The sequence below is a fragment of the Haliotis rubra genome, unplaced genomic scaffold, assembly GCF_003918875.1.
Source record: "Haliotis rubra isolate DU_JTF1 unplaced genomic scaffold, ASM391887v1 Scf111, whole genome shotgun sequence".
Taxonomy (NCBI): Eukaryota; Metazoa; Mollusca; class Gastropoda; order Lepetellida; family Haliotidae; genus Haliotis; species Haliotis rubra.
Genome location: NW_025765015.1, coordinates 1,960,085 through 1,973,046, shown reverse-complemented (window position 1 = coordinate 1,973,046; position 12,962 = coordinate 1,960,085). Strand labels below are relative to the sequence as shown.

Here is a 12,962-nt window from a genome sequence, read left to right as displayed (position 1 = left end):
AGGATAAGTATAAAATATTAATTTTACTCTAAAAATTTCATAATTCAGTTAGATGTTTGGATTTTGTATTTGAAAGTCTTTGAACTTTTTAATGTGTAGAATATAATGTTATGTAACAAACTATGTTTCACAGGGGACTTACAGAAAGACAGGGAGACCTTACGGTGTCTGATGGGTGAGAGTCGTGATGAGCAGGAGCGAAGGATGAGAGAAAGGCTGGAGAAGAGGAAGCAGCGGCTGGCGGAGGGTGAGTCCAGGAGGAGGAGGACTTCTCATGTACGTGGTGTCAGTTAGGCTGTTGTATGAGACTGAATCAACAAACTCTTTAATTACCAGGTTTGAAGGCAAGTAACTCTTTGATATAATTGGATATGGCATACTGTTTTGCCTACATTTTTATGTGAACATATTTTAAATATTTAAAACAGGTTAGGAAGTACTGCCCTGATTAGTCGGTTAATACATTGAAAACATAGCTCTCGTTGTTGTACTTGGAATTCCATTCTTTGTATGGCAGACCCATTTTCTGGTGAAATGATCTTGATATGGTTCAGCTTTTACAATTATGTGGGCCAGTCATATTCAAGTGAAGGGTTTAATCTCAGTGAGCAGTACAATCCCATATCGATGTTAACTGGGTTGTGATGGGTTAAAACATTATCCAACACAGGCCCCGGGCATGAGTGTTTCTTTGCTCATGAAAGAGGTAATGACTCCTTATTATGCACAAAATTATCATCATAAACCCATGGTACATCTTTCTTAAACAAATACATATTTACAAATCATTGACTAGAATGTTTATGCATCAAATCATTTTCTTTATTGTCACCGAAGTAATGAAAAAAATTAACTTTAAATTGTATATTTTAAATACTTATCCTATCTCGCATTATGCACTTTCCCCTGTTCTTACATATGTGGAATGGAAACAACCTGAAACAAAGTGTTGAGCCTCTCGTAACACCAACAAACATACACCCAGCTCCAGCTATTATTGTAGGTTGTCACCAGTAGTCCCTGTAAAACATAAGTCTTGCTCTGGCCAACAAGTAACACAAAACTGAAGTCATTCTCTTGTGATGGAGATGGAACCAATCTTGTAATCTGTGTAGAGGATCACACCATTTAATATTGTGAACCTATCTCATCAATGACCACTACTTCACCCTCCTTAGGCTTTGCGTTCATCTACAGTCAACTCGAACTGGAGCACTTATAAAATCATACACAATTTGGATTTGGAATTCATACTCTTACTTAGTCTATCATTCACTCAAACAGTTCTAAATTTAACAGTACTTGTACAGTACTTGTGCACTGAACTGTAAACTATAAGTAATGTCACATGACACACATGAAGATCACTGATGAGTCTTGCTGATGTATCAACCTTGTGTGTGTACAACTCACTCCAGGAGCAATACTGTCTCAGCGTCCTTCCCTCACTTTAGGCATCATGTTACCATGTTGAAGTCATGGCACTTATATGTGACAGTGTCATATCTCTGACTGTGTCTCAGGGACCTGAGGTCAAACTTCCTGGGGCTGTAACATGGTTGTGGTACTGTAAGAACTTTCTCAAATCACTTCTTTGTGTAGCCTTTAGAAGCTGGTGTGATGAACAATGGGAATATAGATATTCAACCAAGGATATCATTCTGTATTCTAATTTGAACTTGGATACATTTCTGTTAACTTGTGTACATATCTGTTATGCTACTTCTGTAAGAGTCCAGTATGTGGCCCAGGATTGACACGTCTCAATGCAGAATACGTACATTATATCTTTCTGCACAAACTCTGGTTGTACCAAACCCTTGTAGTGTGTTTATGGAAACTGTCCAGAAACTAGCAGTGTCCTGTGCTTGTGTGCAGGTCTCAGCTCGGAGGAGTGCGACCGACTGGAACAGGAAGATGTCCAGAGGGAAGAGACAGAAGACAAAAACAAAAATGTCCTGCAGCAGATGGAACAAAGGATTGAAGAGGTGAGCAAACAGAAACAGCGGAATCATAGAAAGTGGAGAAGCTGTAAGATGAAATTAGGTTACAGTAAGTAAGTACTATATTCATCCCATCTGAAACCCATTACAATCTCAGTTCAGGTCAGTATGGACTGGAAACATGTTATGTTTATCCCTGTTCTAGTGTTGTATATACTTGAGCTCTTTTGCTGTCATTTTATTAGAGTAGGCCAAGATTTCATTGATTGTGACTACCTGGTGTCTTCTGCCATTGACCCAGTAATTCTTTCTTGGCTCATTCTTCAGAGTCAGAGTACCATGTTCAATACAGATCTGACATTGACATGACAGAGATATTAAAATTCATGGGTGATTTCTCACAATAAACAACCTTTTTAGGCTTTGGCAATCATGCCAAGCTTTTACATAAGTTATAGGTATAAGTGGTGCAAAATTTAAATGAAATAAGATATGTGTGTATTGTCATCAGTTGTAGCAGCTTTTTATGAATAGAAATATATGTTATAAACATCATGTATTTTGAGCATGATATTTCATTATAAAGACATTACTCATCTCCAGTATTTAAATATGGTATACATAACCGATGGTACTACACACTGACAAAAACATTCTGAGATATAACTATTGGTGCACACATTTGTTGTTATTAAGACGTGTTACTGAGATTTGAACCACTCAGAATGAACCATTATTTCTGAATAACCTTATGTATCAAGTTATAAGGACATACATGTTGTTGGGGTATTCCAGGAGAAGGCATCCCTACTCAAGCAGCTGGTCCAGTCTGGAGATGAAATGGAGAAAGCGAGGCGCCAGGCTGCTCTTGCCCGTCTCCGACTGGAACAACGCCGTGTTAAGCCAGGAAGAGAATTTTGATTCCGCTGCTCTCATGTTAGGTCTAGTGGAGGAGCAGGGAGAGAAGTGAGTAGCTGGGAGATGGTGTTGTACTTCTACTACTGAAATATATGTGTTGTGTACCATTACTGAAGTGTAGAATCAGTTACACTTCAAATATTCTATTTTACAGAGTTCAGTCTCACAAGAGTGAGGCGTGCCCGACAGGAGAGGCTGGCTCATGACCGTCTGGAAGCAGCAAGGCGCCGGCCCAGGCCAAAGCCTCTGCCAGCATGTAGATGATGTAGATGTAGATGTGGACACAGTAATGGACAATGACCTGATGATGAAGTTGATGGAGGTTGTTGACAAGAAGCACCAGGCAGAGAGGGCTGTTTTCATACAGGTACACACTACCAACTCAAACTACATCTTGTATGAGGGCTTATCTCTTTGTCACGTTCCAGTTGTTCTATTGTGTATCAAATGATGCTGATGAAATACTGCCGCTGCTTGGTTCACACACAAGACCTGATCTATGGCTTACAGATGAGCTGGTCTAAAGACGGAATACTCTCAAGTGCCTTGGAGTGTTTTAGTTCCTAAATCATATTGGGCATTATACAAATTTGTATATTATAATGCACAATATTGAGAAGAATGTCTATGTAATTCCTCATGTAGCATAAAAATATCAATGAAAAAGTAACTTAAGAAAATTATGATAGAATATTTTGCTGCCTGTAGTGTGCAGACGATAACTCCAGCGGAGGAAACACACTAGCAAGCATGAGCACAGAAGACCTGAAGGAGAGGCTGGATGTTCTCCAAGGATTTAGAGAAGGCTGGCGCAAATCTGAAATAAAGCCTCCACAAGAACAGACAGTGATATTTCAGGTATAGTGACACAGTTTGGGCTGCTAACATTGGGATATGATGGCATGTGATGGCCCTTTGGGGGATGTCATATCATGATGTTATAGTTCTACTAGTGAGTGAGTTCGGTTTAACGCCAATTTTGGTGGTTATTGTATTATGTAAACTTTATATGGGTGGGAAGTGGGATGTGAAACAGGTCTTTGACCTTTGGTGAATCCCACTTGCAGATGTGTGATGCAGACAACATTCAAACCCACAATCAGAGGGTTCGAATATGAACAAAGGAAGCTCAGTGAATTGCATTGCCTTCATCACCCAGACCATATGTGCCTCCTGGTCTAAGGAAAGGAGAGCTGATACAAACTATATGAAATGAATCCAATGTGTTATCACCAATATCATAAAACTCCCTGTCATAAGATGCTTTAGACATGTACAGTGCTACAGCAGACGGACACTGTAAACAGGACATCACAGTGTATAACAGAGCAGTGTCAGTCTCCACTATGTATTCAATGACAGATCCAACACATCTTTTATCTTCACTTACATTAAACACTTCTGGTTGGGTAGAGAACAGACAATTATTTTCCTTGCGGACAGGCAGGATGCAGGACACTTAGTGTTGGCTGGGAAATCAATCAGAACACATCTTTGGCAATTTCTGTATATTTATATTTCACATAAATGTTCTTAGATTCTGAAGTGAAACAATGCTCATCTGAGTGCATTTGGTTAAGGGAAATAACTTGGTTCATTTTCATTGTGTTAACTCAGAGCAGAGACCACAAGAGAATATGATATCTATCTGGACCTGTATGAATGAATGTTGGCAGAAGGTATTTGTTGTCCTCCGATCCCTCCAAGCAAGGTGTTGGATGTATCCTGTGTGAGTGTATATACCCACTGCCTCAAACACAGATGTCCTCCGATCCCTCCAAGCAAGGTTTTGATGTATCCTGTGTGAGTGTATATACCCACTGCCTCAAACACAGATGTCCTCCGATCCCTCAAGCAAGGTGTTTGATGTATCCTGTGTGAGTGTATATACTCATTGCCTCAAACACAGATGTCATCTGACCATGAACTCTGAGTGAGTGAGTGAGTGAGTTTAGTTTTCACGACTCAGCAATATTCCAGCTATATGGCGGTCTGTAAATAATCGAGTCTGGACCAGACAATCCAGTGATCAACAGCATGAGCATCGATCTGCGCAATTGGGAACCGATGACATTTGTCAATCAAGTCAAGCTGAAACTGACCACCCGATCCGTTAGTTAGCCTCTTACGACAAGATAATTAAGCCTTGTTATGGCAAGCACATGGGTTGCTGAAGACCTATTCTACCCGGATCTTCACGGGTCACCATGAACTCTGGCGTTGGCAACTTAAAATACATCTGCACAACAGAATTAGATTACACATGATATTAATGACTGGTGTTTCAGTTTGTTACATCAAACATAATGAAGAGGTAAATTGTTTAACTTATACTATATCACGGTATGCACTTCTCTCTGTACTTTGACCAAAGTGGAAATGTCCTGTAGGCTAAGTTGAATCCAGTCTTCTGGCCTCTTACTCCCCGACCTCTCCCCCCACTCCTCCAGCTGGACCTGTCAATCATCTCTGTAAAGCATGCTAGGCGCTCAGAAGGTCATGTGACATCCCACTACTGTCATTCTCGTCTTGGAGCTTCAAGACTGTGATGTGGGGAAGGTTGGGTGGGGATCCATCAGCGTGAGTGAGTGAGTTTAGTTCCACGCTGCACTCAGCAATATTCTAGCTATATGGCAGCTGTCTGTAAATAATCGAGTCTGGACCAGACAATCCAGTGATGGACAGCATGACACCGATCTGCGCAATTGGGAACCAATGAGATATGTCAACCAAGCCAGCAAGCCTGACCACTTGATCCCGTTAGTCGCCTCTTACAACAAGCATGGGTTACTGAAGGTTCATTCTAACCCGGACCCTCATGGGTGTCCATCATGTGAGATATGATAAGTATATAAATATACAATTTATAGTTAAAGTTTCCAAATTTGTCTTGTGCAATGAACACATTCCTACTGTTGACATAAAATCTTCAGTTGTCTCAACAATATCATTTGATGTGTCATTTTGCACTGAGAAATTGTAGGCATTGCATGTAAACAGTAATATCAGAAAATACCAAGCCATGAAGAAGATCAGTACTGTGGAACCATGAGTAGCTAGTTGCAGTCAGACGTCATTATCTTACAGCGTGAATGCACCTGATCATGTGAAAGTATGTGAAAGAAATGTGCTGGTGGCTGGTGACTTTTCCATACCTGATGCCCCAATTATGATGGGAGTGCATATGTAATATTTATCCATTCTCATTAACGCAACTATCTATGTCTCTTCTTGAAACAAGGATGATTCTATTGTGATTGCAGGAAGCCATTTGCTGTGTCATAGAGCTGAAGAATCGACAAGATAAGCAGGAGGAAGGTGTGCACTGTGATCATGTGATATCCCTTCTGGCAGACCTCCAACAGCACCAGGGCCATGACATGAGCCACATCCTAACACGTGTCCAGAAACAGGTGACAGTTACAGCTTTGTTGTCTGCAGTGATACCGTGTGTCTGTCATCTGTATTGACTACAGGTCAGACAAGTCGGACAGTCTTACTGCAAAGTATTACCCTTTATATTCCATGTTTATCAAGTAAGCTAAAATGGTAGGCAAAATAAAAATGTTTATTTGTTTTTCACATTCATGTAAGGATAACTGAAAACAAAATTGGGATTTCACTAACGCAGATAAATTAAAAAGTACTTTATAGAGACCGATGCAGAGTTCGATGGCAAGATAATTTTCCTTTTGTCAGGAGTCAAGTGTGATTCGGGAAGAACTGAGGGTTGCTGTGGAGGCAGTGACCAAGTGCTATCATGACAATGTGGCAGCTGTGTTGTTTCCGACGCGTTAATACGACCAGAAGAGTTCTAGTGATGAGCTGGTCCAGGAGTTGGATCACAAGTATGATGCCTTGAGAGACAAACTTGTCATTGAGGTATGTCTGTTATATATGTGTATGTATCACACTGAGAGGATGATTATTAAGACTGATTACATTCAAAGATTCATTACCCGTTTATTTGATAACCTTGAAACCGTGACATTTTACAATATATTTAATGAAATTATTAACATCTCGATTAAGTGTCACTGCCACAGAAAATCTAATGTACTGAAAGCTCTGGTTTCTTTAAGTAGGGAATGGATTACTAATAACACTCTCATTATCACTTATCATTATCACTTAACATCAGGTGTATCTCCAAATAAGTAACTGATTATGTTTGAAAAATAATCAAAGAAAGACGCTCAGTTAACCAATACCCAGGTGGAAAGTTTCCTTGACAAAGCTATTGGTTTATTGGTGTAAATGCAACTCCCTTGTGTCATGTACCAGGCCTTGTTGAAGCAGTATGGGCATGTGCAGTGGTCTCACATGACAGAGCAGGAACGCCAGACACACATCATACAGAAGCCTGGAGGAACGCGGCGACTTACATGAGAGCTGGAAAAATTGATGAGGTCAACCTGCTGCTTGGCAAATACCTTGAGGAAAAGAAAGGTTATTTTCTACAGAGACAGACTGCAGTGATATCTTCTTGAATAACCACTCTCTGAAAAACAAGCTGTCTTGATTATCATTTGTTGTCTGTGGAATCAGAAAGAATACATTATATAATAAACTAGACCCAGTTTTGAAATAATGTAACAACTTTTGTGTTTTAATTGCTAAGTAGTGTCATGGTGTAATACTGAAAGCTGATGTGCCAGAAGTTATCCTAGTTGGCCACTAAACCATATTGTTTTTCCCATTGCCCTAATTGAAGCAGAGATATGTTTTTTTTCAACAGCCAAATTCTAACTAGGGCTTTTTAAAATTAATTGTAGTTGCTTCAACACTGTATGAATTCAGAGACTGAGAGGTTGTCTAAAGTTATCCATATACCGGTACCCCTATTCAGCTAATGAGAGTTCTGAGGAACAAGGCATGAGGTTTCAATATCCTCAGAAAAACATTGAACAAATCCTGGAGCCTTTAACCCTTATCTGACTGAAGCAAGACAGAGGGGTAGCTGGTTTATCTTCTGTTTGTTCCTGAGGGCCTCTCTATGTTAGGGAATGTTTTGACTGTATGTTCCTTGCCCACTCAAAGGTCTGGAAGAGATGCTGAGTGAGTCGCAGGATGTACAGAGAAGGAGGATGGAGGCACGGATGGAGAGGCGGAGACAACTACGAGAAAGAAAGACATGATAAGGGCATGGCTGCAGATGAAGAACTTCTTGACAGCATCTTGGAGGAAGAAGAGGAAAAGAGTTCAGAGAAAAAAAAGGTACCGGGTAAGCATTGCCTGACAGTAGCTATTGCACAGTCATTAAGTTGACATTCTAGTTAGGCTGGTGTTGGGGTTTTCATCTGTCACTGACCTTAGTGTGTTTCTTTTAAATCATCATTCTTTGCTCACAAAGAGTGAAGATAAATGTAATTTTGAGCACTTTTAAATATGGCAGTTTTATTTCTTAACTTTCTACATTTTTCTCAAACTGAATTCAGGGATTAACCTGAAACTTTGAAATGACTTGTGTGATGATAGAATGTTTCTTATCCTGCCACATTACCGTCTCATTTACTCTTTGATGAGGTGGAGAAGATAAAAACCTAGATGCCTTAGTACGAGAGTTTCGTCGTGGTATTCTGTGGGAGAATGTGAATGTGTTGAATGGTCATCATGTGTAACCATGGTAATCCTATTGGCGTTCCCAGTGCAGGAACATCACTTGGATGGAATATAAGTCCACAGATGTGCACTAAACCATGAGAACAGGAGAGACTTCAACTGTCTTGTTATGAGAACATTTTGTTATGTCATCAAGGCATGGAAACACCTGATGTCATCATCAATCCTAGTATCTGGTACACCACAGTCAATAGCGTACATTCAGCAGCAAGAAGAAAAAAGATCTGAGACACACTTTTATTGATGTTGGGAGACCTGGTCTGCTGCTGGGGTTAGGCAAGCAGTGGCAATATCATGGAGATATTTTTCATTTGCTCTTTTCAACAGTAGATTCGATAAATTTGACCAGTGCCGAACACAAGGATTTCTGAACGTACCTATATGGTATATGGTATAGTTACCTGTATAATAGTGATATCTCAAAATGATGAAATGTATGTAATCTAAATTAAAATACCTATGGTAGCTAATAAATCATTAGCAAGATAAGAAGTCATCAGACCATGAGTACTTCGTGGTGTGAATATTTTGATCATGATGTGGAAATCTGTTGGAATTTATATGGGGTATTATCTGCTGTTTGTTAAACCAGTAACTTGAAACCTATTGCCTGGATTGTAATCAACTTTGGGGCCACCATCCTTGTATATAGGAAAGGTACAGTGCAAAATTTGAATGAAATGTTTTAATTCTTTTGAAGAATTACAGCAATTTAAATCAATAAATAACTCGAAAATCATTGCTCACATTTTTTTTGGCTTGTTCATTTGACTGTCTTACTTCAATCACATCTCTTGAGAACAGTTCTTTCATTTCTCTTGAAACCTTTACAGTACACGCATATCGTTCATATCAAACATTATGTACATTCCCTAATCAGTATGAAATCTCTAGACAGTGTAAAAAGTTATTTCAAGCTATTTCTCTGTAACTTGTAATAGTTATAATGGATAAAATGTTATTTGTAGAATATCCTTGAGACACTGGAGGTTCAGTATGAGGAGGAAAGGGCTGCTTTACTGGCTCTCCTTGGAGCACAGGAAGACCAGATGCAGCAGGAGCGGAAAAAGCAGGCAGCTATTGCAAAACTTCGGCGTGATCAGAAGCTTCTGCAGAAAGAGGATGATCTGGATTCTGCCTGCCTTGTTTTCAGTATTGGGCAGCAAGCAATGAGTGACCATGAAAATAGGTAGGCATTTCCATGTCTGCTGTATATCTGTATGACATGCCTGAAACTTATCATTTCTTCAGCCATTTGCTAGGAGCAAACTTTAGCTTCAGATTGCTTTGCATTTGATCCATGCACCAATAATATATCTTTAGTCGATTGTAAACATTTAAATCTACAGTATTGCCATTTAAGCCACTTGTGCTACAATGCTGAAACTCTTAAGTAAGATGATCCCCGCAAAGTGGTGAAACAACACGTTTAGGAGTTTTCAAATTGGCCACATCGTCAGCCATTTTAACAATGTAATTTGACCCATTTACGTGGCCATTGGCATATTATGCCACTAATCAGCAGTAAGTATCAGGTGTGTGGAATAGCATGTGTCTTTGTGGAATGTATACTGAACCACAATAGAAATGTTGCACCAATAACTGTTTCTTAAAGCACACACTTTAATTAACAATCAAAACGGAGGATTGAGTTCAAACTGGACAATTATTGATAACAATTTTTCGGGAATTACATTTAGAGTTTCACACAAGCAAAATCACCAAAAATGGTAGCATTAAGATACCCCAAAGTCAGTATTGTGTGTGGCCTCCATGGGCATCGATGAAAGCATTGCATCGTCTGTACATGGAATGAATATGCCGGTTGATGAAGGCCATAGGCACTTGGGTCCATACTCTGCAAAATGCCTGATCAAGTCCTGCCGCAGTTGTCGGCTAGAGGTCATTCAGTTTTCTTTGAATCTTGTCCCAAAGGTGTTCTATTGGACTTAAATCCAGTCTGAGTGCAGGCTATTGTATGGTTTGGATGCCATGTTGTCTTAGGAAGTCCAATGTTGCTCTGGCAGTGTGGGCAAGTACGTTGTCTTGCTGGAAGATGGGATTTCTGTAACGTCATTTCCTCATCCAGGACCAAGATTCTGGAACACCACGGTGTCAACTAACTGGTCTAGACTGATTGCACCCCACACCATGATGCTTGGACACACCCCACGAGTCTCTTTCAACAATACACTCATAGGAAAACAGTTCCCCATGCCTTCACCATACTCTCACTCTGCCATCGACTGTCGAAACACAATATCGGTTTCATGAGATAAAAGCACAGTTCTCCATTGCCGATATTGCCAATTTCGATACTGAGTTGCCCATTTGGTCGGTTTTGGCAGTGAGGACAGGACTACTATATGATCCATGACAGCAGAGGTTTCTTCCCTGTAAATGTCGACGCACTGTATCAGCACTGATGGGTCTGTTGTGAGTCCCAGTCGTCTGGCGTGCTGTTTCCGTTGCTCAGGGGAAGCGATCCTTCAGATGGTTGCACACAGTCTGTCGGTCTTGACATTGTGATGTTACTGAAGGTCGCCCACTGCGTGGACGGTCTTGGATGCTGTTAGTGACCTGATACCACTCCGGCAGTCAGTAGATTGTCCTAACATGAATATTCAAATGATTGGCTACCCTCCGTGCCGTCTGGACAACTTTCACTCGTCCCCAGACTTGGTTCCTCTGATCTCTCGTAAGTCGTGGCATGGTGATTGTGTCAAAACAAAAATGATTTCAGGCGAGTTTGGGACTCACTTTCATTGGTAGGGTTGTCATTGCATGCACGTGCACCTTGTAAGAACAAAATTTTGCATTTGATTTTGAAAGGCGATGTTCCTTTTGTGGTTTAGTATATATAATACTGAACCCTTCTGTGATGATCTACCATGATCTTTTAACATGTTTCATTGTCACATTTACAACCACATGATTTCTCTCATATTTGATTCTGCTGATAGTGGCTGAAAATGTCATTCAGCCACTGATGCTGGTATTCATGTATCAATATCTACTAGGTGGAACTGGAGAATGGCTAGAATGTCACGAAGTGGAAATGGAACTAGCCTGGAGAACGTGAACCTAATACATTAGCAAAAACACACCAATGTATAGTCAAAGCATTCATTTATTGGGAAATTGTGGGTGTGGAAATGCATAACAAAAAATGTTTACAAAATTATTATCCTTGGTTTTTAAAACTAAATAAGGGTGCTTTTGCTTTCACCAAAGAGGTAAAACATCAAGACCTTCATTGTACTTCTTCCTACACCTAGCTCACACACTGAGAAATAACTAGCTTGTGTTAAAACCAAGTTACTGATTTATCCTAACATGATGTTCACAGCCCTGTGCACTACTTAATTCTGTTCAGTGATCCCACATTTTACTGAGCTGGGTCAGAAACCCAGGTTTGTTCATGGCCCATTAGTTTGTCATCACTGAGCAGTCATTTCACAGTTGCAGATATTCTTTAATGTTTCAACTAAAAAACTTAAACTTGAAATGAACATTCCTAACAACAAATTACTATGTTACAAACATTTCACACCAAGCGTGCTGAAAGTTTGTTAACAAAGAAAGTTTAGTGAAAGTCATGACCCGCTACATAGAATATTGAGCTGACCAGGACTCAAGGTCCAGGTGAGAATATGGCATCAGATATTGGTTTTCATCCCATCAGTCTGTCCACTGACTTACACTGAAAGCTGACTGAAGGGTAAGAAGATATTAAGTCTTCAGAAACCTCGGAAGGTTATCTCCTCAGAACCAACAAGGCCCATGAATCTACAGGTGTGATAGGGAGCAGCACTAGGGTTCAGACTATCAGAAAAATTCACAGTAAAAATGTTTAAGAATCTTTCTCACAGAAGCATACTACTGAAAAACATCTTTGTTTTTGAGAAGACTGAATGAACATTGCAAAATATAACATGTTGCCCATGTTCCAATACCTTTTATTCCAACTCTCACCATTGTAGTTTCACACGTGAACGTGAACGGCAAAAACAGCTGGCTCAAGATCGACTGAATGCTCTCAGGAAAAGAGAGAAGGGAAAACACCTGGAAGAGGATTTAGAGGGTCTCACAGAAGTGCTGGAAAATGAGAAGCTAACAAACAGAATTGGTATGAGTCAATCCATATATGAAAACAGTCCATTCGAAAACATTACTATATCCATTTTCTTTAACATCTGCTGATGTATCTGAATGATATTTGTGTTGGAATACATGTTTTGGTTTTGTGTGGCATGGTTGGTTTAACACCTTTTCTAAAGTCTGATACATGTACATGCAAAGATTTAAGACCAGTGGGAATGTATTCCCCCAAACCACTGCATGCCTGTATGTTACACTCAGCAGTAGAGCAGCAGTTGTTAGGGGACATGGATGAGCTGTAGTAGGATGATTGTTGACTGTTGTATGTTACAGACACAGAAGTAGAGCAGCAGTTGTTAGGGGACATGGATGAGCTGT

At 40.0% G+C, this 12,962-nt stretch overlaps 2 protein-coding genes across 3 annotated transcripts in view; both read left to right on the top strand.

Annotated features, from left to right (window-relative positions):
- The window catches only part of LOC124288178, a 92,737-nt gene extending 85,431 nt beyond the window's left edge, over positions 1–7,306 (top strand). The window contains exons 27-34 of one of the 2 annotated variants that reach the window (XM_046724768.1): positions 134–247; positions 1,879–1,988; positions 2,739–2,909; positions 3,016–3,228; positions 3,570–3,719; positions 6,125–6,274; positions 6,561–6,743; positions 7,146–7,306. In XM_046724768.1, the coding sequence (XP_046580724.1) occupies positions 134–247; positions 1,879–1,988; positions 2,739–2,864 (350 nt within the window). In that variant the 3' untranslated portion in view covers positions 2,865–2,909; positions 3,016–3,228; positions 3,570–3,719; ... (1 more) ...; positions 6,561–6,743; positions 7,146–7,306. The remainder of the gene's footprint in view (positions 1–133; positions 248–1,878; positions 1,989–2,738; positions 2,910–3,015; positions 3,229–3,569; positions 3,720–6,124; positions 6,275–6,560; positions 6,744–7,145) is intronic. The other variant, XM_046724774.1, reaches the window with a different exon arrangement.
- LOC124288199 (trichoplein keratin filament-binding protein-like) overlaps positions 1–12,962 on the top strand; it is a 56,770-nt gene that overhangs the window by 1,026 nt on the left and 42,782 nt on the right. Inside the window, exons 2-5 of the mRNA XM_046724775.1 lie at positions 7,252–7,310; positions 7,902–8,084; positions 9,452–9,672; positions 12,467–12,612. Of these exons, the coding sequence (XP_046580731.1) occupies positions 7,932–8,084; positions 9,452–9,672; positions 12,467–12,612 (520 nt within the window). The 5' untranslated portion in view covers positions 7,252–7,310; positions 7,902–7,931. The remainder of the gene's footprint in view (positions 1–7,251; positions 7,311–7,901; positions 8,085–9,451; positions 9,673–12,466; positions 12,613–12,962) is intronic.